This window comes from Oreochromis aureus, linkage group 5 (genome assembly GCF_013358895.1).
Source record: "Oreochromis aureus strain Israel breed Guangdong linkage group 5, ZZ_aureus, whole genome shotgun sequence".
In the NCBI taxonomy this organism is placed as follows: Eukaryota; Metazoa; Chordata; class Actinopteri; order Cichliformes; family Cichlidae; genus Oreochromis; species Oreochromis aureus.
Window position 1 is genome coordinate 22,211,372 of NC_052946.1, and position 19,203 is coordinate 22,230,574.

Here is a 19,203-nt window from a genome sequence, read left to right on the forward strand (position 1 = left end):
CTCATTTTGCATGAATGGGGAGTGAGAGTCAGAATTTAGGAGTATTCAGGACACTCACTGACTACTGACTTTTCAGTCAAGCTATCTATATCATAAGCCATGGAAAAACAGATTTTTCAAAAATAATTACTTTACATGTTTACACATCTAAAACTTACAGCACAAAATCTCACATCTGCTTTGCTCGCAGGAAACTACATGCCAATTTTTGAAATTTATTAATAATCAAACTCACTCAAATGCTGAAATAAACATACCCAGGGGTGTACAACTCATGATTTCTGCTCATTAACTGAACTATAAGTTCCCTTTTCATAAAATCAGATTTATGTGAATCTTCTTACCCAAAGAAGTCTGAGTCATTTTAACAGTGCAACTTTTTAAAGACACAGTGTGCTAAACTGGGCTGTAAATACCAGAGAATGAAGCTTTGAGCCACGAGCCAAACATGAAATAAACAATTACTGTAGTTTTAAGTTACTACTGCATATACTTTGTCTAGAAAACACTGTTTATAAATGCAGTTACAGTGTATGCACAGTTGGGTTGTGTCTTGAAGATGGTGTGTGCAGTGATGCAGTTAAAGCCCTGTTTAAGTCATCATTGGTATGATTATGATGTGTGCTGTTTTCATTTAAAGAAATTCAGTCATTCTCTTTAAGTACAACCTCAATTTCAGAGAAGCTGGAATATCTGTATTTATAAATGACACACTAAGGAGGAGTAATTATAATACGCCAATGATATGCTAATTTGCTAATACCTTACTTTACTAATGCTTAATAGTGTGACATTATTATGAAGTGCTACCTAGTCCAGTAAGGCCTTTAGGGGTTTTATTTCTTCTTCTATACCCAAATCCTGGTGATAGTCTCCCAGATTGTGGTAATATGGGATTACCACTGGTTGCAGAATCTTATCTTGATATCTCTGCATCAAGATTGCCTCCAATAATGGCACGCTTTGTTTTTCAGTGAAGGAGATATGTCCTAACACCATCACTCTGCCTCCATCAAAAGCTGCTACCTTATCGTTGGAGCAACCAGCATAGTGTTTTTTGCATCTTCTTCACACTTTGAACAATCCAGCTGCTGTAGGCAGAATCTGGACTCATCATTGAACATAACGTTCCTCTACTTGTTTAGGTTCTACTGCACATGTTGCAAGACCAATGCAAACAGGCCTGATGATGAAGGGCAGTCATGACAGGCCTCCTGGCAGCCCTTTGAGAATGGCGATTGGCTGTGTGCAGTTCACTCCAAATAATGCAGCAACTTGGTTTTGCAACTTCAAGTTGCCCTATGGCACAGGCCCTATGCAGGTCAGTCAGACGTGGCGTGCTTGAAGCAGATGCCAACTGACCGATGTAGCACATATTCAAATCTGCTGCTCAACCCACAAATATAATTATTTACAAATAAATAAACTCCTTACATTTGAAACCATTTAAGGGGAAATAAACAGGCTTTCCAAAAGTATAGAATTTATTGCCAAGAACCATTGTTACAACAAAGAAATAATCAACCAAACAAAAATGTACTTATTTTTTTTAATTTGATGGCAGCAACATGTCCCAAAAAAGTTGACAAAGGTGTAATAAGGGCCTGAAAAGTAAGTGTTTCTAAAAAGATACAGCTGGAGGAACATTTTACAAATAATTAGTTTAATTGGCAACAGTTTAGTAATATGAAACAAGCATCTCAGAGATTCAGAGCTTCTTAGTCAATTGCAAAGGGTTTAAATAGCTCATCCCTCTCCCTTTGGGAGAGGCTTTAACTTCCTCTCCCAAAAGTCCAGCAGCTGGTTTCCTCTGTTCCCAGATGTTTACAGTTTGTTGTCACTACAGTGTAAACATGGCCCGGTCCCAAATTTTTTCAGACGTGTTGCTACCATCAGATGCAAAATGACCTTATTTTGTCTTAGAATTGTACATTTTCTCAGTTTAAAAGTGTTTTGTGTTTTCTGTTCTATTGTGAAAAAGAAATGAATTTATGAAGTTTTCAAATCATTGCATTCTGTTTACATTTTCCACAGCCTCCCAGCTGGTCTGAAATTGGAGTAGTTAAAGAGAATGACTGAGTTTCTTTAAATTAAATAGCAAACATCACAATCATACTAATGATCACATAAATAGGACTTTCAATATAGCGGCAGTTTTACACCTTCCACTATAAAGTAGAAGAATACTCAATCACTGCACACTCCACCCTCAAGACTATTTGACACAAACCAACAAGTTAACTGTGCATATGTTGTAACTGTGTTTAACAGTGTTTTTGACTGACAAAGTATGTCCAGATGCAAGTGTGTCCGGGAAAAGTGAGGAAACAAGTGAAAATGTAAAATGAGCAGCATCTGAATAATATTGGAGGCTGCAAAGCTGAATGCAGAATTTATAAAATTAGAAGCTGGATAAAGTGATACCCATGTTTATTTTCAGCAGTTTTCCATTGTGAAGGAGAAAAGGTTTCAAACTTGTCCAGGCCTTAAACCTCATGTGTGTTCTTCCATACTAGCAAAGCCATAAAAATAAGGCGTTTATGAAAACACTGAATACAAATTTGCTTCCTTGAAAAAGACTAAAGTTACAGTTCAGTATTGAATATTACATAAAATAAACTATATATAAAGAGTCTTGGAATAGCAGAGATGCAGAAATGTCTGCGTGTAGCACAGAGCCATGTGTCAGTGTCTGGGTGTTTGAATGAGTCTCACAGGCCTGAATGTGCACTTGAAGCCATTTATAATCCTAAATTTTTTGATCTGCTGCTCACCACAAACAAGCATAAGTAGAAATGTTGGACTTTTAACTGTATTTACACAAGTTTTACAGCTTTTCATTCTGTTTTCTACAGTCATTGCTTCAAACATAAAGAGGAAGTTCTCTGCACTCTCTCAGAAATCTGCTCATGCAACTGGATCTCAACACTGGCATCTGTTTCCTTACCTGACATGCGAGGTTTGAAGACAGACAAGTAGTGTTGCAAGAACTGCACAGATGAAGACATAACTGTACTCGGCTACTCAACATTATTGTGATGTGAACACAGAGGGCTGGGAGAGGTATTTCCTCAACTTCAATCTTGTTATGTCTCATGCATACTCCACCAGTAAGTATTAGAAATATAAATATAATATATAAAAAAATAATATATAAAAAAGGGTAATAAAATTAATAGAAATAAGTTTCCATAGTTCATAAAGCAGGGATGTAAAACTCATTTTACACTGTGGGCCACATCCAGCTCACTTTGATCTTATATGGGCAGGATTGGTGAAACTCCAATTTCTGTCAGTGTAAAATAGTTTAACTACATAATTAATCTCTGCAAAATCTTAACATAAAACAAAGAAGCACAATTTTAACGGTATTTTTCGTTTTTTCTACATTACAAAGAAATTCTGTCATGAAACAAGTCTGTCAGCACGACTGGGCTTAAATTGTAAATAAAGTAAATGATTAAATTACAGAAATCTATAATTGATTACTTCAGTGCAATGTGAATTGCCATGGGGCGGAACACAAGGAAAAACAGTAAAATGTCTCAAATGTATGTCCTTCACATTTTCTAAAGCCAGTCAGTGGGATGGATTGGATCCTGGCTGATTCTAGCCCCCGGGCCGTGTGTTTGACCTCCCTGCTGTAGGGAAAACATGACATTTTAAGTGGTCTAAACATTTTCACTTGATGACTAGAAATATGAACTTATTTTCCCCAAAATTTCAACTAGTAAGTTTAAATATTGAGCTACCTAAAGCGATAATGTCCCAAAATTTTAACTTATGGGTAGGGGGAAGTTTTTTTCGGTGGCGGAAACAAGCTGTTGGAACAGGAAAGGAAAGCATTGTAACGCCTGCCATTCGACACGGAGGGTAACTATCTTGACGTTTTTGTAATCTTTGCTGTCACATAACAGGCTCCGTGCGCTTCCTCGGCCAAAAGGACACGAGACAACAAACAAAGCATTGAGCGAATACGTTTTTCGCGTTTTTTTTTTAAACATTTGTGTCACCGTGGCCTTATGCAACACATTTATTTAGCTAATAACCGGTTTTTCGACCGTTAAACAACTCCTGATGTTATCCTCGTGACCAGTCGTTGGTAACTACGCTGCGACGTGACATTGTTTGGCTCAGTAGCGCAAGTAGCACTCGTTATCCAGGGAGTGTCAGGGGAGTGTTTCTGACTGCTCCGATAAGGTGGCCCTGCCCACTCCACAAACAATATCACGGCTCAACAGTGTGCTTAAAGATTTGGCTGTATGTTTGTAGATTCAGTCCTCGATACGACATTCATACTGTACGCTGCTGCCCACTGAGTGAGGTAAGAAGTTAAGCTATGTCTGCTCGTGACCTGACATCAACATTAGCATTAACGCAACTTTGCGCCGCCAAACCTTGACCTAGAGTCACTCAAGTGCAGCGTGACCTCAGAAAGTCAGCGAACGTAATGTTTGGGAGCACGAACACGTAAAAGAAAAATTAATTAGCGTTAACTTAGCATGTTTCACTGCTGCGCTAGAACAACAGCAAAACGTGCTTAAATGTATAGTAAAAGTCATGTGTTTTTGTAACGTTGCTGTAAGAAAGAAAATGAAAGCGACAGAGTCATGCGGGTATTGTTCTTTTCCTGCTTATTAAAATAAAAAGGTTTGGGGATTATGTCAAGGGAAAGGAATGCGTTTACTTGTATATTTAAGCTTGAGTACATACATTTTTAATGCTTAAATGTCCTGTTAAAAATAGCAGTAAAGGTAACAGACTATTAACCTTAACTGTACGAAGGTAAATCTTGTTTACATGTATAGATACCCCCATAAGACCTGTTATTTCTGGCCAGCAAGTATTCTGTAACAGTGCACAAACTGTTTGAGCCATTTCTATGCAATGATAACTGATTAAAAACTGGAATGCTACTTAAAAATAGCCCACAGCTTGTATTTCTGAGGCTAATGAGTGCAAAGAGGTCGATCAGTGTGAATATGGACTATGTTTGGTTAACTCTCAGGGGTGTAATTAAGTTGAAATGGTTCAGCCTTGTAATGTTAGTTGACAGTTGCTTTGGCTACGGATTTAAAATGGTCTTTACAGCAGTGATACTTTGATTTAACGTCTGTTGTGTAATGATGTATTGACTCTTAAATAAGTAGCATGTCTTCATTGGTTATGAAGTATAAACTTTTATTTATGTGGTGCAAGTGTCTATTATTGTGCTGAACTGTAACAGGGCTGGCCATTTGGTCTGCACGAATCGAATCTGATGCCATGCTTCAGTTAGTTATTAAATTTAATTTTTAACAGAGAAATTGACATATGCCTAATGCCTACCTTGAAATTTAAAAAACTGTTTAAAAAAAAAAAAAGTCTAAAACTAAAATGATCAAGGATGTCCACATAACAGAATCCTCACTTTTTCTGTTACTGCAAATCCTGTTTAGTCAGTCATGGGACAGCAGATGCATTAGTCAGAAAAATTTGATACTTATACCTATGAATATCCACCCTTAGCGGAAGTTAAATGGCTGTCTTTTTCTTATCTCAGAAAATGTGGCTGCAAATAGCTGGGTTCACTGCCCTGCCACACCTGGGAGGGCTCTACGGTGGTTATATCACACGCAAAGAGGTAAATACCTGGTACCCAACCCTGAAGAAACCATCGTGGCGCCCACCAAACAAAGCATTCCCCGTAGTGTGGACGTGTCTGTACACAGGCATGGGGTAAGCACATTGTGACTGATTTCTGCATTATCTGTGAAGCAACCTCCTTATCTTAATGATCCCGTGTGTTTTTTTTTTTTTTTGTTGTTGTTGTTTTTTTTGTCTTTCTCTTCCAGCTATGGTTCATACCTGGTGTGGAAGGAGCTTGGAGGTTTCACTGAGGATGCACTAGTTCCACTCGGGCTTTATGGGACACAGCTAGCTCTGAATTGGGCCTGGACTCCCATTTTCTTTGGTGCACACAAGCTGAAATGGGTAAATTTAAATTTGGACACAAATAATTAGGGGTGTGGTAAGTGTGGCAGTGTAGTTGTATACATCGCTGTCACTGACATGCCCTCTTTCTGTTCTTTTTAGTCCCTCGTTGAGATTGTGCTTCTCACTGGGACTGTTGGAGCCACAATGATGTCCTGGTATCCCATCAGCCGCACCGCCACGATGCTCTTGGCGCCCTATCTGGGCTGGCTGTGCCTTGCAACTAGCCTCAACTACTGCATATGGAGAGACAACCCAGAGGAAAAAGAAGAGTAGGGATCATGACTGTGTGTTTTGAAGAACATGCTTATATTCTGAATCACGTACACAATGTTATTAAAAAAAAAAAAAAAATACTAATAAAAAAAACAGGTCAGTCTCACTTTTTAACTTTTGACTTTATTATCCAGCTGCTTTGTTATGATCTTGTTGGCTGGTCACAGACTTACTAATACTTGCGTATATGTTGCCCAAAATAAAAAGAAGAAAAATAAATAAAGATGTCATTTCTAAATAGTGGTATCCCCTTTAACATCTGCAGTACTTTAGATCTGAGCAGGCATTATGTTATCTGCTTAGATACTGTATAACAGCCTGCTTCTAATAAATTTATTTTGTTCCTTAAAAAAAATCCCTTAAGAATTTGTGCATTGTCAGAAATGTCATTACTAATAGGAAAAACTGTAATATGATCAGAATATCTGATTACATTGAAAATAGTTAAGTCACCCCATCATGTGGAGTTTTGATTGTTCAGTTTAAAACAAAGTTTTTAACTTTTTTTCTTAAAGAAGCGATGTTCAAAGTGTGAATTTATAATAAAACTGTGTGTAAACTAGACTACCAAACATTTTTGCAAGTAAATAATTTGAGTTAACGGTCAGGTGCATTTCTCAATCAGACACAAGCTTAACTGATTAAATCCTGCCTGGTGAGCCAACTCACAGCCATGATGTAGACCAAATGTTTTTCAACATTGTTTTTATAGACTTGTTTCAATGTAAGATTTCTTATCATATGTAAAAATTCAAGTCTGAACTAATAGAAAAACTCCAGGAAATTGAAGTCTGGTGTTACAGTCTTAACAGATTACAGTGTTATTTTACAAACTGATGACTGTGGGTTATTTCCACCACACAGCCAGTGAAGGCTTATAAAAATATTTAGTTTGATTCAACAATATCCAACCAGCGAATATTCACAAAACTTGCAGCAGCTGACCTACAGCAGCAGAAGACCACACTGCTTGCTACTTCTGTCAGCTAAGAACAGCAAACTGAGGCTACAGTTCACATGTTCACTAAAATTGAACGAGACTGGAAAAATGTTGCCTTGTCTGATAGGCCTCAATTTCTGCTGCAACATTCAGATGATGGTCAGAATTTGGTGTGAATGGCATGAAAGTATGTCTCCATCCTGCCTTGTATCAACAGTTCAGGCTGGTCTCAGGAGGATGATGTATCGCATATCTCAAGTCATCTCAAACTGGCTTCTTGGATATGGAAGTGAGTTCACTGAACTCAAATGGCCTCCACAGTCACCAGATCTCAGTCTAATATGGCATCTTTGGGATGTGGAGGAACAGGACACTCATTATAGATGTGCAGCCAACAAATTTGTGTGATGCTGTCATGTCAATATGGACCAAAATCTATCCAAAAATATTTGTAAAGCTACAATTTAAATAAATATTATATATATATATATATATATATATTTTTTTTTTTTTTTTTAAAAAGAGTCCAAAATGATAACAATAAGATTTATTTCTATACATATAGGAAAAGAAGATTGGGAGAAAAAGTTATTTTTCAGCAGGTTTCTCTGGGACGTCTTCTGGTGATTTAGAAGAGAATCTCTGCATTAACGACTTCCACAGACCCTTTTTTTCCTCGTCCGTATTTTGCATAGTTCCTGTAAAATGTAAAAGTTGGGTCTAAGTTACAGCAAGTTCCTGGGGCCTCATAACAACATTATGTTTAGTAAATAACCGAGAATTGACACCACATGTGAGTCCATACCTGACAAAAGTAATCTACACTCTTCCACTGTGACTCCAGTGAAGCTCGTGTCTCTCACACGAGGAAACTGAAGAGAGAAAGAAAAAAAATTCTTATTGCCTTCGAGAAGTTTTCACACAGGAATTTCTTTCAAAATGAAAAAAGTCAAATATTATATAAAAGTTCATTATGTACTCAAATAATTTGGAGTGTGCACAGTATTTGAAGGAGTCAGCTTCCCATTTTCTGCATTTCACATGCACAAGGAAAATTTCCCCTTAAAACAATGTGCCAAATTAATAGTCTTCCTACAAAAATCTTTTTTTTAGTAAGTAAAACTTCCCTATTTATAGTTGAGTAACTCAGAGAAGGAAGACAGACTATCTGCTGATCTCTGGATCTTACGTGAACACTTGCTGTCTTTATAGTTCAAATTTAAAGGTTAACTATTTTTAACCATTAACCTTGTGTGCTTGTTTAGACCTTTGTACTTAATGTAAACACACTTTATCATCTCCACACAGGAAAAAAAAAAGAAAAGAAGTAACTACACCTTTACAATCTTAAAGAATGGAGAAGTCATTCACTAGGTGACAGATGTCTGGTTAACGACAGCAGAGGAAGGCACTGTCTTTTTCGTATGATATAATAAATATAATAAAGTTGAAATGCACCTCACATATGCGCATGAGTACTTACCCGCTGTCTGTATATGTTGCCGTTAATCCGTGCCAGACTTTCATACATCTGATCACATTTCTCAGGATCTGAGATCTAGTGGGGAAACATTGAAGTGGTTAAGATGTGATTTTACTCACTCAACATGTTTTAAATGGAAAAAAAAAAATCTTCTCATTATTTTAATTATCAACTTTAAAGTCCAAACAGGTCATTTTGGTTTCCGTAAAAAAGACATGAGGATGTGCGATGCACTGCCATGCTATATACGCTTGTGCTCTACTATGCCATCATAAAAATTAATAATCACTGTGCCACCGTCTCTCTGGTGTCTGTGGGTTACATTTTTTAAATCTAATTCTTATTGGTCAGATCACACACAGTACAGAATCAAAAGGCAAAATAATGCTTGTACTGTGTTTAAGAGATGGCAGGTGAAATTCAACTAGAGCCAGGGTAAAACTTCAGTGTAATGCCAATTTGTACCACAAGATGGTGCTGCGAGTCAGTGTAACCTTTATCTATAAACTAGTGTTTTGTTGGCACCTAAGATTCCGCTGGCATCAAACACCTATGATTATCAAAAACCATCCTTTTCCATTCCTTTTCGTTACTACTTATCCAGTTCAGAGTTGGCAGTGGGCTGGAGCCTATCCTAGCTGTTATTTGGCAAAATATCTTATATTTTTTACATGTTATAGTTTACAGTGCTCAAATGGTTGGCTTCTCAGAAACTTGATGTTTTAGAAACAGATTAAAGACTGTTTAGTTGGTTGCAAAATCTGATAGTTATTTTATTTTCAAGATTTATTGAAAAAAAAAAAGAAAAAGAAAAACAAAGATGCATCCAAGCTGGGTCATTCCATCTCAAATCATCGTGGACCTTCTGTTCGACCAAAAACTTTTCATGGTTTTAAATTTGGCCATTTATAATGACTGCTGTGAAATTTTAGCTTTATACATCAAACACCTTTAAAGATATATTTGTGAAAGGTGGTCCACTGACGCCATTCCAGCAAGTTTATATATCCATTGAATATCTCAGATTTGTTTAAATACTTTATGATCTAAAGTTTAGACACATAATGATTGCTGTGAAATTTTACCTTATTATTTCAGATACTTTTTTTGTATACCAAGTGAGGCATTTAAGTTGAATGAAAACATTTTCTTCAGTTTTGTGACTAAGAAATGTAATGTTAGTAACTATTCTACTAATTTGGTTTTTCATTATTGTAAGATGCAACTGTAAACTATTCAGGAACTGGCACTGGTTGATATATGAAGCTAAAATTTCAAAGCAATCATTACAAATGTCCAAATTTTAAATGAGAGGCGGTTGAGTAGAAAATTTTCTAAACACCAGATGATTTCAAATTGACCCAGCTGCAAAACCAGCGGTGGAGTGATGGACATTAGTGGCTCAAACATGTCAATACTGGTCACTCGCTTGTAGTTCGCAGAAATCTGCTTTGGATTAGGTTGTCAGCTGCTTGCTCTTCTAAGCTGTCCTCGTAGCTTCCCTCGGTTATTTACAGCAGAGAGGAGTCCGTGTGTTGCTACCAGCTAAAATTCATTACCTGAGTATTTTCACCCTCTCGGAAGGCAGAGGCGACTCTCTGCCGCAGAAAGGTCCCCAAGTCGCGGCCTTTCTTGGTCTCGTCTCTGGGCCATTCCTCACACAGCTTCAGAAACCGACGGTACCTGGTCGCAGACATCTTTGGTCATGTAACAGCACGTCCTGAGTGGAGCAAGGAGGACGTACGTTTTGGTTTGAGCTTTATCGCACACCGTAGTTGTGTAACATCTAAAACCTTCCCCCTCGACTCTTCGCCCTCGTTGCCGTTGTCTTTTCCTACCCCCAGGACGCACGTTAGCAACATGAGCGGGGCAAACGCTAAAAAGGGCTCTTCCCCCGGTGTGATGGAGTGGATCAGCTCGGCCTGTCGGTTCGCAACAGATAGAAACGACTTCAGAAGGTGAGACTGAGCAGACAGCAGTGATAGTAAGAGGGTTTTTTGGGGCGATTAGCCGTGTTGCTAGCGTTAGCACTGGTGTGCCAATGGAGGAGTCTGTCCTTGTCCTCTCGCTCACTAGGCTACACTATAACTAAACAAACAGGCAATACAATTATAATTATGATCATCGGTTTAATCGAGTTGTATGATAATATTACCAGCGTAATAGTTATTTTTAGTTTGTTGATCAATGAACAGAAGATATGGGCTAATCTAATCGATTAACCACTTTGTCAAACTTTAGGGAGAGTATAGTCTCTGCTCTAAGGGCATCAGGAAGCTTAATGTATAGAGTATGACAGGTAGCTAGTTAGTCAATGTTTAGTGGCCAATTTGTTCAGGCAATTGGATCCCAGCAGCACATTATAACCTATGTAGGATTACCTGGACACCGGATTTGAGGAAGATCCTACTATTGTTTGCATATTAGCATGCGATGGGTTTTTGTTTTTCTTTAATGTGTGGTTCATTTCTGTCAGAGCTAGAAAATTCTCAACATCTGTGTACCAAATATGCCAAAATATTTGCTCCCCAAGAATTAAGGTGAATGCCATTTACCTGATATACTAGGTGTGATGGGAAGCCTATAAGATATATTTATATATTCATATATTTAAAAAAAAAATGCCCTCCCTATAGCTGTGGGGTAGACCCAAGACATGCTGGAAAGGTTATATCGCTCAGCTGACCTGGGAAAGCCTTGGCATTCCACCTGGAGCAGGTGGTCTGAGGGAAGTCTGAGCTTCTCTGCTTAGGCTGCTGCCTCCAGGACCTAGCCTAGCTCTGGACAAACAGAAGAATATAAATGAATGGATGGATGAGGTTATAGATACCTGTGGTCTTATAAATTTAGGTTTAAATTTCCCCTCACAGCAAAACCTGTAGCCACAGGTTATTGAACAGGGTATTGTTGCTGTTGATGCTGTTGATTACTGATTATTTAAACCTTTTTTTTTTTTTTTTTGTTAAGGAATCTTCTGGTGAATTTGGGCTTGTTTGCAGCTGGTGTTTGGGTTGCAAGAAATCTCTCCGATTTCGACCTGATGTCTCCTCAGCCAGTGACATAGCGTGACCCAAATACATCACAACCAGGATGATGGTGAGGTTATCTTCTTTATTAGAGCTGGAGAGAGGTGTGATCTGTGTGCACACCTCTAATGAACAAAAGCAGAATGCATTTATCACGGAATAACTGCTGTTTTTCTACAGATTATTCTGACTGACATGTTTCTTCTCCTTTAGGCATCCTGGACCAACAAAGAAGAAACAGTGGACACAAATAAACTAATGAAACAGTTTTTATGACTAGTTTTAGTTTGAAAACTTTTGTCTGGTTTACTTGTGTTACATCCATTGACCTTTTGTTTGACCATTTGTTAGTTGTTGTGTTTTTTTTTAACCTTTCTTGTAAGTGTAGATTACAACTGTGCAGTTTACTTTTTGTCTTTGATTCCAGCTAAACAGCTACTTAAAATTGAAATATCTCTAGTCCTGCTTACTCCTCAGTCTTGTGTGACGTGATTTTTATGCAGTCATGTCTGCTTCAGAGCTCTTTGTTGCTGCTGCTCGTAAGTATCTGTCTGCTGGTAGAAAGTCCCTCTCTGCTCCTCAGAGTCTGGACCTGGCTGCTCAGGTGTCAGCTGTAGATTTGGGATTGAAGCCTGCTGTTCTGTACGATATTAACGGTGCCTGCGCAGAACAAGTAGAGCACTATCTGAGCTCTTTGCAGTCTCTCCAGCTTGTGTCTAAATCGCTGCTCACGCTGGATTTAAATGGAAATGGTCTCATTGTTAATCCGGTCACAGTCAAGTCAAATCTAGAGCAGGTTCTTCATGAGGGGAGCAGTGTGGCCGTGATTGATGTCTGCCACTCACAGGAGTCGCCCACCCTCGCTGATCCGCTGAGGGGAGACCTGAAGTGCATGATACAAGATTTACTACTTCTACTGGGAGGGGTGCAGCAGCTTGACGAGGTTGAGAGGCTTCTCAGTGGCGGAGAGAAATGTGAGGAGTGGAACCTGTGTACTGTGTTTGGGCTGTTACTGGGTTACCCCGTCACTTACTGGTTTGATCACACGAAGAGTTTCGACAACTGTCTGTCCATGACTCCCCTCACGGTGGTTACGGCTTCAGCAACATGGCAGCCAGATACTGCAGCTCACAGATGTTGTCTGTATTCCTTCAGCGTCCCAGCTGCTCTGCAAGAGGAGATAAAGTCTGACCTGGAGACCTGGAAACTCCGTCTGCAGCAGAGATTTGCGCAGCAAAACCTCCTGAAAGATCTCACAATTAATCAATCTGTAGTCACACTGCCCTCGGTTTGTTTGTGAACATGATGTAATTTTGTCTTTAAAGCAAAATGCTCTGGGTTATGTTTGATTATTTATGACTGTAATAAACACTGTCAAAACAGCTGTTGGGTTATTGACGTGGGCGGCAGGTTCCACAAGATGGAGATCACCTGATCAGAGTTAACTATATTGTTATTGACCTCACTCATGAAAATACCAACTATAATGCAACATGACCTGACTATACATAACTCAGGTTAAGACTAGTGTGAGAGAAAGGTGTTTTGTTAGAGCGGGATGTCAAACTACATACAGCCCACTCTGAGCTTCAGTGGGCCGTGTAAAGTTTAACTACACGTTTAATCTCTGAGACATGTTGATATCAGAAAAAGCAGTGCGATTTCTACAGCATATCTCAGTTTTTCCGCGGATACAGAAATGCTGCTGTAGTTAATGGAAAAATCTGTCAGCACGTCTCTTCAGGCTTAATTTGAGAGATAAATGTTACAGAAAAAGATCTGGTAGCCTCATGCTCAGACTACTTTGTAATTAGAAAAGAGAAAGTCTCTGTTAATTCAGATTTTTTTCTTACTATGCACACATTGTAAAAGACAGACATTTCTGTAATACACAGGAAATTTTCTGTAATTTCATTGTTATCTACTGCTTAATTACTTTGGTGTAGTATGAATAGCCATGAGGGAGCTCTTTATCAGCATGAAAACTTATGAAAATACATTCAGTCCAAAATTTTACATTCTTCGTGTTTTCAAAAGTCATGCAGGACCAGATTGGAATCTTTGTTATCTGATTCTGGCCCCTGGGCCTTATGTTTGATACACCAAGGTTTGAGACTTCTTTAATGATGAATATTTCCATCTTGCAAGTGTGATAATAAATTTAAAAAAACAACTCTTATTTTCTGAATATTTTATTACAGAAAGTTTTCACCACATAACCTTAAAAAAACAGCATAATGCCACTTTAAAATCCAGCCTGAAAAAATATTAATTCAACCTACTTTAAACTGAAATTCACAAAAACTGATTAAAATGAATATGGCAGCATTTAAAATCAATCAAAATACTAACCATCTGAGTATTGCATAATTAAAAAAAGGAAGAAGAACAAATTGCACCTTTTAAAACAGATCTGGTGGCAGAACATGAAAATAAACATTTATATTGCATCTTCCCATCTACATAAGAGCAGCCACCATGTGTGTTTTTGTCTTATCAGAATAAGAGCGTTTGATTCCAAAGGTGTCGTCAGTACATAGTGATGGTGCTTTGTGTGTTTGATAAGACTTGAAAAGACATTCTACATGAATGCAGTCCATTTATAAAGTGAAAAGAGCTTGAGGAAGAAAACGGGGTACCTCTGTTTTTCTTCAAGCCTGCAAATTTTCATTTCACTTCACACATCTGACCTGCATGCCATTATTATTTCAACCTAAAACCAACAATCACACAACAAAGCACAGTCTTTCTGTTTTCCTGGTAGGTTGACATTTGATTGCAGAGACAGGATTTCAGCTCCCTGACACCAACCTGCTGTATGAAGATCAGCTGGATTCAAGTCTGACACATTTATAGCTCACAATTATTAACATTCAGTCACCTGCATACAGTGTGTAACAACAGAGAGCAACTGTTTCCATAAATCTGAGGTAGTTTTAACCTAACCAGCAGAGCACTTCAAGCTTTTTAGGCTGCGGTCAGTCAGAGCGGCTGAATGACTGACAGCACTTCCCCGCAGCGGCCGCTGACTTTCAGCTCAGCCAGGTGGTCTGCTCGGGTGGGCCCTATGTTCAGGATGGCGACCGGCATCTCCCTGTCCCTCGCTGCCAGTAAAAACCTGTATCCTGAGTACACCTGAGAAACATCAATGAGGAACAACGTATTCAGTTAAGGAACAGTAGGCTGAACGCTAACAAACTGGTTTACTAGTTTATCCAAGGCCCACCTGTAAAGATGACCCCACAACGAGCACCGCATCCGACTCTGCCAGCCTTTCGTGCACAAACTGCACAGTTGCTTTGTTCACGGAGTCTCCAAAAAACGTGACCTCAGGCTTCAGTATCCCGCCGCAGTCATCACAGGAGGGAACTCTGAAATGGAGGACCTGCTCATCCTCCAAGAAGACGTCTCCGTCTGGGGCCACGGCGCCAGCCTGAGCTCGCCACTCTGGGTTTAAAGATATAAATCGCCTCTGGAGCTCCTCCCGTGCTGAGATGGCACCACAGCCAAGGCACGTGACCCTGAGGATGCCCATATTTCATCCTCAAAATGTCTTCTAGTCAGTTAACATGCAAACAGACAGCATTTCCTAATAACTCCTGGTGATGCAGGGTGTGTGTTTTAATTACTGTCACCAAACCAATGTCTGGAGTCCCAAAGCCTTAGAAACGGCTTTGTAATCCTTTACAGACTGATGGATGTCAGTGATTCTCAGCTGTTCTTGAGTTTCTTTGGATCGTGGCATGATATATTGACTCGATTTGTGACACTGAAGTCAGTTTTTCAGGAAGGGGGTAAATGCTTTTCACAGAACTGCAGAATATAGTGGTGATTGTACATGAAAACATCACTAAAGTAATCCAACATTTTGCCAATGACACCTGGAAACTTTTACCTACATGGCATTCTCAGTGCATGGCTTTTGCTCACAAATAAGTAGTGTTTATACAGTACATTGTATTGTTGTAACACTGCCATTACTTCTTATTTGACGCTTATTGTCTATGATGCATATGTGAGTTTATGCGTTCTCACCTGTGGGCACAGCCGTGGAGCTCTGTGAGTCTCTTCTGACCCGCCTTTGAGTGAAGAGCATCTACATTCTGCGTAACCAGCCAGTGCAGCTTGCCCCTGTCCTCCCACCGCTGCAGGGCCTTGTGTGCAGAGTTCGGCTGGTGGGAGGAAAACTGCGGCCATCCGACGAAGTTTCTGGCCCAGTAGCGCTGACGGGACTTTGCGCTGCGGACAAACTCTGCGTACTGCATGGGTCGTCTGTCAGTGCGGGCGTACAGCCCGACGCCCTCTGAACGGTAATCGGGGATGCCCGACTCCGTGGACAGACCCGCTCCGGTGATGACAAACAGGCGTCTGGCTCGGGTCACAAAGTCCTGCAGCAGCTCCAGTGAGTGGGCGTCGGTGGTGCTGCAGGCGGGGACAAAGTTCATCAGCCCTGCAAGGACTGAGGAGGCTCTCCTTACAGGTGCTGTGTGTGGAGCCAGGACCCGCCATGGCAGCCTCATCATCTGCAAGCAGACGTTAAACAAACACACTTTTTGACACCATGTTTTTTTTGTTTGCTTTTCCCCACGTCAAATAAAAGAAAATTACCTGCTTACTATCTTATAATACACTTATTATACTTTTATTATACAGTTTTTAAGTTTTACCGAATATGTCAAATAAAAACACGAAACAGAGTAAGAAGATTTAACAACACTTTCTTTTGACACACGTTTAAACAGTTAGCTTGACACGTTAGCTGGTTTACCTTATTAGTGACTTACAGCGGTAGTTACAGTCAGTGAAGTTAGCAGCAGCAGAAAGTGTCACCAGCTAAAACGAGTTGTTGAATAACACAGCAAATCACTTATGAGATAACATTGGCAGGAACAGGAAATACCTATTTGATGGTAGCACCAAACACAGCCGCGTTGTAGTCTGGGAGCTGTAGTCTTAGTTGTATCTTTTAGCTTAAGAAATTTTTATTTGATGGCACAGTCACATTGAATCGTTTTTAGCTTTTGTGATTGTGTTGATAGGAGTTATGTGGGTTTCGTTTTCATTGCTTTCACATCCAACTCATTCACCAGATTAGCCTTGGCTCCTGTGTCCAGTTTGAAAGTTACCAGGGCTCCATTCACTGGTAACGTCTCTGTCCATTTGTCCTGCTTCACTGTACTGACTGCAGGTTGGTCCATGGGTGTATCTTGCTGCATTACCATCCCCACAAAAAACGTGTCACTGAGAGCAGTTTCTTCTACTGTGTGTACTCTTTCTTTTTGTTTATTCTTTGAAAAACACAGGAGCCAAGGCTAATCTGGTGAATGAGCTGGATGTGAAAGCAATGGAAACGAAACCCACATAACTCCTATCAACACAGTGACAATCTCAGATATGTAAATAGTAATAACAATAATCATTATTTTAGTTTAGATCAGCACCGTGGATGACAACACAGCCAGAGACAGGGGGAGCAGACACAATTATCTGAACTTGTGCTATGAACTCAGTTCATTGTCTTTAGCTGGGCTGCCTAAAGACCAAAACAATGTAGTCTTACTAAATGTAGCAGGCGAACAGAAAATCACAAGGAGGATGAACTAGACGATTGCAGACAGGTGTTGGGACTGCTTCCCTCCATTGTCCTAATTGACACTTTTGCCTAGTGGAGCACTGACTGTTGCTTATTCTCAGTAGCGGTTTTAGATACGGGCGACACGGGCGGTTGCCCGGGGCGGCATCGTGATGGGGGGCGGCATCACGGGCATCGGCAAAAAAAAAAAAAAAAAAAAAAAAAATTGCTCGTACTCATGCTGCCCCGACGGCAGCCAGCGCATATTGGGAATGTCATAGGATAGGCACCGATCGGTTTTCTATCGCCCATTTGCTGGGAGTAAGGGCGCCCTCCGTTTGCGAGGTGCGCCTGCTGCTTGCGGCACAGGGAGGAGAGGGCGGGGCGGCGGGGGATTCTCTGGCTGGCTGGAGCAGCATCTAATAACCAACTCGCAAAATAAAACAAAATAAAAACAAAACAACAAACACGAAAACACCGGACATTATGATACAGACTTATAATTTGCACCGATGTTTTTTCGAAATTCTATACACGAAAACTGAGCGCGAGAGCCCTCGGTGCGCCTGCGCGCTGCTGAAGTCAAAGTAAACTTTATTGTCATCTCCGCTACATACAGTCCAGTATATAGAGAGACGAGACGACGAGGTTCCAGTTACAGCAGTGCAAATAAACGAACAATAAATATAGTAGAGTAAGAAAATAAATATACACTTTAGGACTCGGGGTAAAGGGATCAATAACAATTTAAAATTTATAATTTACAGTTTGATGATTTAAAGTCTCACACATAACCCGTCGAAAGGGGAGGGAGACCTGCTGCTTCCAAATAGAGCACATTTCATTCATAATGTTATAAATCCAAGCCCATTATGTATTCATGATTTGAATCCTGGGTTGTGTGAAATCCCAGAAATACACCCTAGACAAAGTTAATCTGTGAACTAAGGTGTAGGTCTATTAGATAAATCCAAATAGATTAAATCACTGTTCCCATTTTTTTTTTACCTTCCTGAATTATAGCTACATTTTCAGGAGGGTAAAATTAGTACTCTGTAATGGAAGTGCCCAAGGTGACTGAGAACCCATGATTGCAAGGTGACTGAGAAATGTTCCAAACTAAGAAATCATGTTTGTTAAATATGTGTAATTTATATGTTTTTTATTTATCCTTCTCCTTTTCTGTGGTTTTTCTTTCTATTTGTTTTATCTATTTAATCTTCTGTAAGGCACTTTGGTCCATTGTGGTTGTTTTGTGATTTGGAGGCTGCCTTTAACAGCCGATTACGTGACAGCCAGGCGACAAAGGCTGCTCCAAATGTGACCCACAAATGCATCCTCCTTTTACCTGGATTTGAACGATGATTCGGGTGTATCCCTCGTGCCCCACCCTATCCCAGGATTCATAGCAGTGGCAGTGGATAATTTTTTGATTTAAGCTTGTTCTGCAGCCACAAGAGATAGGCACCTTGCAGTCGACAAAATCCTCTGTATGCCAGAGTTTTCTAGAGTCAAATGTGAGGCCATCTGTCCGACAGCTAAAGCTTCTCCTAAATTAGGTCATGCAACAGGATCATGACCCCAAGCACAGCAGCAAATCTACAGCATGGAAGTCCAGACCTCAACCTGACTGAAATGCTGTGTATAAAGGAATGCTTGCAAATGTCAATGAATTGAAGTTATTGCTGCTGACTGAAGGTTCTGTAAAATTCCTCAATCATAGAATGATTACGATATTGAACTAAAACAAATGCCTGAATCCTAAATTGTGGCTATCCTATTATGGTGATCTAAAATGTAACACTAAATGTGATTAAAACACTAAAACACTGGACTCCTGGGCTGAACGACTGTGAGAATCACCAACCCGAGGAAAACACACAATACATGAGTCCATGACAAAGACAATTCATTCTTGAATGAAGACATTGTT

The 19,203-nt window shown here is 39.7% G+C and overlaps 5 protein-coding genes across 10 annotated transcripts in view; 3 read left to right on the top strand and 2 right to left on the bottom strand.

Annotated features, from left to right (window-relative positions):
* The first annotated feature begins 3,760 nt into the window (after window positions 1-3,760).
* On the top strand, window positions 3,761-6,813 carry tspo (translocator protein). Of its 2 annotated transcripts, none has more exons than XM_031731425.2 (4): window positions 3,761-3,873; window positions 5,543-5,718; window positions 5,835-5,973; window positions 6,076-6,813. In XM_031731425.2, exons 1-4 carry the CDS (start codon window positions 3,784-3,786, stop codon window positions 6,247-6,249), a joined length of 579 nt encoding a protein of 192 aa, XP_031587285.2. In that variant the 5' UTR covers window positions 3,761-3,783; the 3' UTR covers window positions 6,250-6,813. The 2 variants fall into 2 exon arrangements, with proteins under 2 accessions (XP_031587285.2, XP_031587284.1); XM_031731424.2 differs by lacking the exon at window positions 3,761-3,873 and adding an exon at window positions 3,909-4,324.
* Window positions 6,814-7,721: 908 nt separating this feature from the next.
* LOC116313658 (ubiquinol-cytochrome-c reductase complex assembly factor 2) lies at window positions 7,722-10,406 on the bottom strand. The gene is made up of 4 exons (XM_031731422.2): window positions 10,232-10,406; window positions 8,673-8,747; window positions 7,995-8,061; window positions 7,722-7,887 (listed from the first exon to the last, which is right to left on the bottom strand). Exons 1-4 carry the CDS (start codon window positions 10,367-10,369, stop codon window positions 7,778-7,780), a joined length of 390 nt encoding a protein of 129 aa, XP_031587282.1. The 5' UTR covers window positions 10,370-10,406; the 3' UTR covers window positions 7,722-7,777.
* Window positions 10,407-10,461: 55 nt separating this feature from the next.
* tomm6 (translocase of outer mitochondrial membrane 6 homolog (yeast)) lies at window positions 10,462-11,967 on the top strand. Its single transcript, XM_031731423.2, has 3 exons — window positions 10,462-10,630; window positions 11,640-11,768; window positions 11,912-11,967. Exons 1-2 carry the CDS (start codon window positions 10,533-10,535, stop codon window positions 11,734-11,736), a joined length of 195 nt encoding a protein of 64 aa, XP_031587283.1. The 5' UTR covers window positions 10,462-10,532; the 3' UTR covers window positions 11,737-11,768; window positions 11,912-11,967.
* Window positions 11,968-12,165: 198 nt separating this feature from the next.
* Window positions 12,166-13,080, top strand: c5h1orf74 (chromosome 5 C1orf74 homolog). The gene has a single exon (XM_031731421.2). It carries the CDS (start codon window positions 12,204-12,206, stop codon window positions 12,996-12,998), a length of 795 nt encoding a protein of 264 aa, XP_031587281.1. The 5' UTR covers window positions 12,166-12,203; the 3' UTR covers window positions 12,999-13,080.
* Window positions 13,081-13,893: 813 nt separating this feature from the next.
* Window positions 13,894-19,203, bottom strand: part of sirt4 (sirtuin 4) — a 700,781-nt gene continuing 695,471 nt past the window's right edge. For 3 of the 5 annotated variants that reach the window (XM_039612256.1, XM_039612257.1, XM_039612258.1), the window contains 3 exons: window positions 15,734-16,221; window positions 14,925-15,219; window positions 13,894-14,833 (listed from right to left, as the gene is read on the bottom strand). In XM_039612256.1, coding sequence (XP_039468190.1) covers window positions 14,681-14,833; window positions 14,925-15,219; window positions 15,734-16,221 — 936 coding nt within the window. In that variant the 3' untranslated portion in view covers window positions 13,894-14,680. Of the gene's footprint in view, window positions 14,834-14,924; window positions 15,220-15,733; window positions 16,222-16,466; window positions 16,578-19,203 lie in introns of those variants that run through there. The other 2 variants (XM_031731463.2, XM_031731462.2) reach the window with 2 other exon arrangements.

Bases quoted from the DNA above. Each gene is read 5' to 3' on its own strand.
- tspo (XM_031731425.2), top strand. From the start codon at position 3,784: ATGGGTAGGGGGAAGTTTTTTTCGGTGGCGGAAACAAGCTGTTGGAAC. The intron at 5,719-5,834 runs GTAAGCACATTG...TTTCTCTTCCAG, and splicing joins TGTCTGTACACAGGCATGGG to CTATGGTTCATACCTGGTGT. The intron at 5,974-6,075 runs GTAAATTTAAAT...TGTTCTTTTTAG, and splicing joins GTGCACACAAGCTGAAATGG to TCCCTCGTTGAGATTGTGCT.
- LOC116313658 (XM_031731422.2), bottom strand. From the start codon at position 10,369: ATGTCTGCGACCAGGTACCGTCGGTTTCTGAAGCTGTGTGAGGAATGG. The intron at 8,748-10,231 runs GTAATGAATTTT...TTTCCCCACTAG, and splicing joins GAGAGGGTGAAAATACTCAG to ATCTCAGATCCTGAGAAATG. The intron at 8,062-8,672 runs GTAAGTACTCAT...TTCTCTCTTCAG, and splicing joins GCAACATATACAGACAGCGG to TTTCCTCGTGTGAGAGACAC.
- tomm6 (XM_031731423.2), top strand. From the start codon at position 10,533: ATGAGCGGGGCAAACGCTAAAAAGGGCTCTTCCCCCGGTGTGATGGAG. The intron at 10,631-11,639 runs GTGAGACTGAGC...TTTTTTGTTAAG, and splicing joins GATAGAAACGACTTCAGAAG to GAATCTTCTGGTGAATTTGG.
- c5h1orf74 (XM_031731421.2), top strand. From the start codon at position 12,204: ATGTCTGCTTCAGAGCTCTTTGTTGCTGCTGCTCGTAAGTATCTGTCT.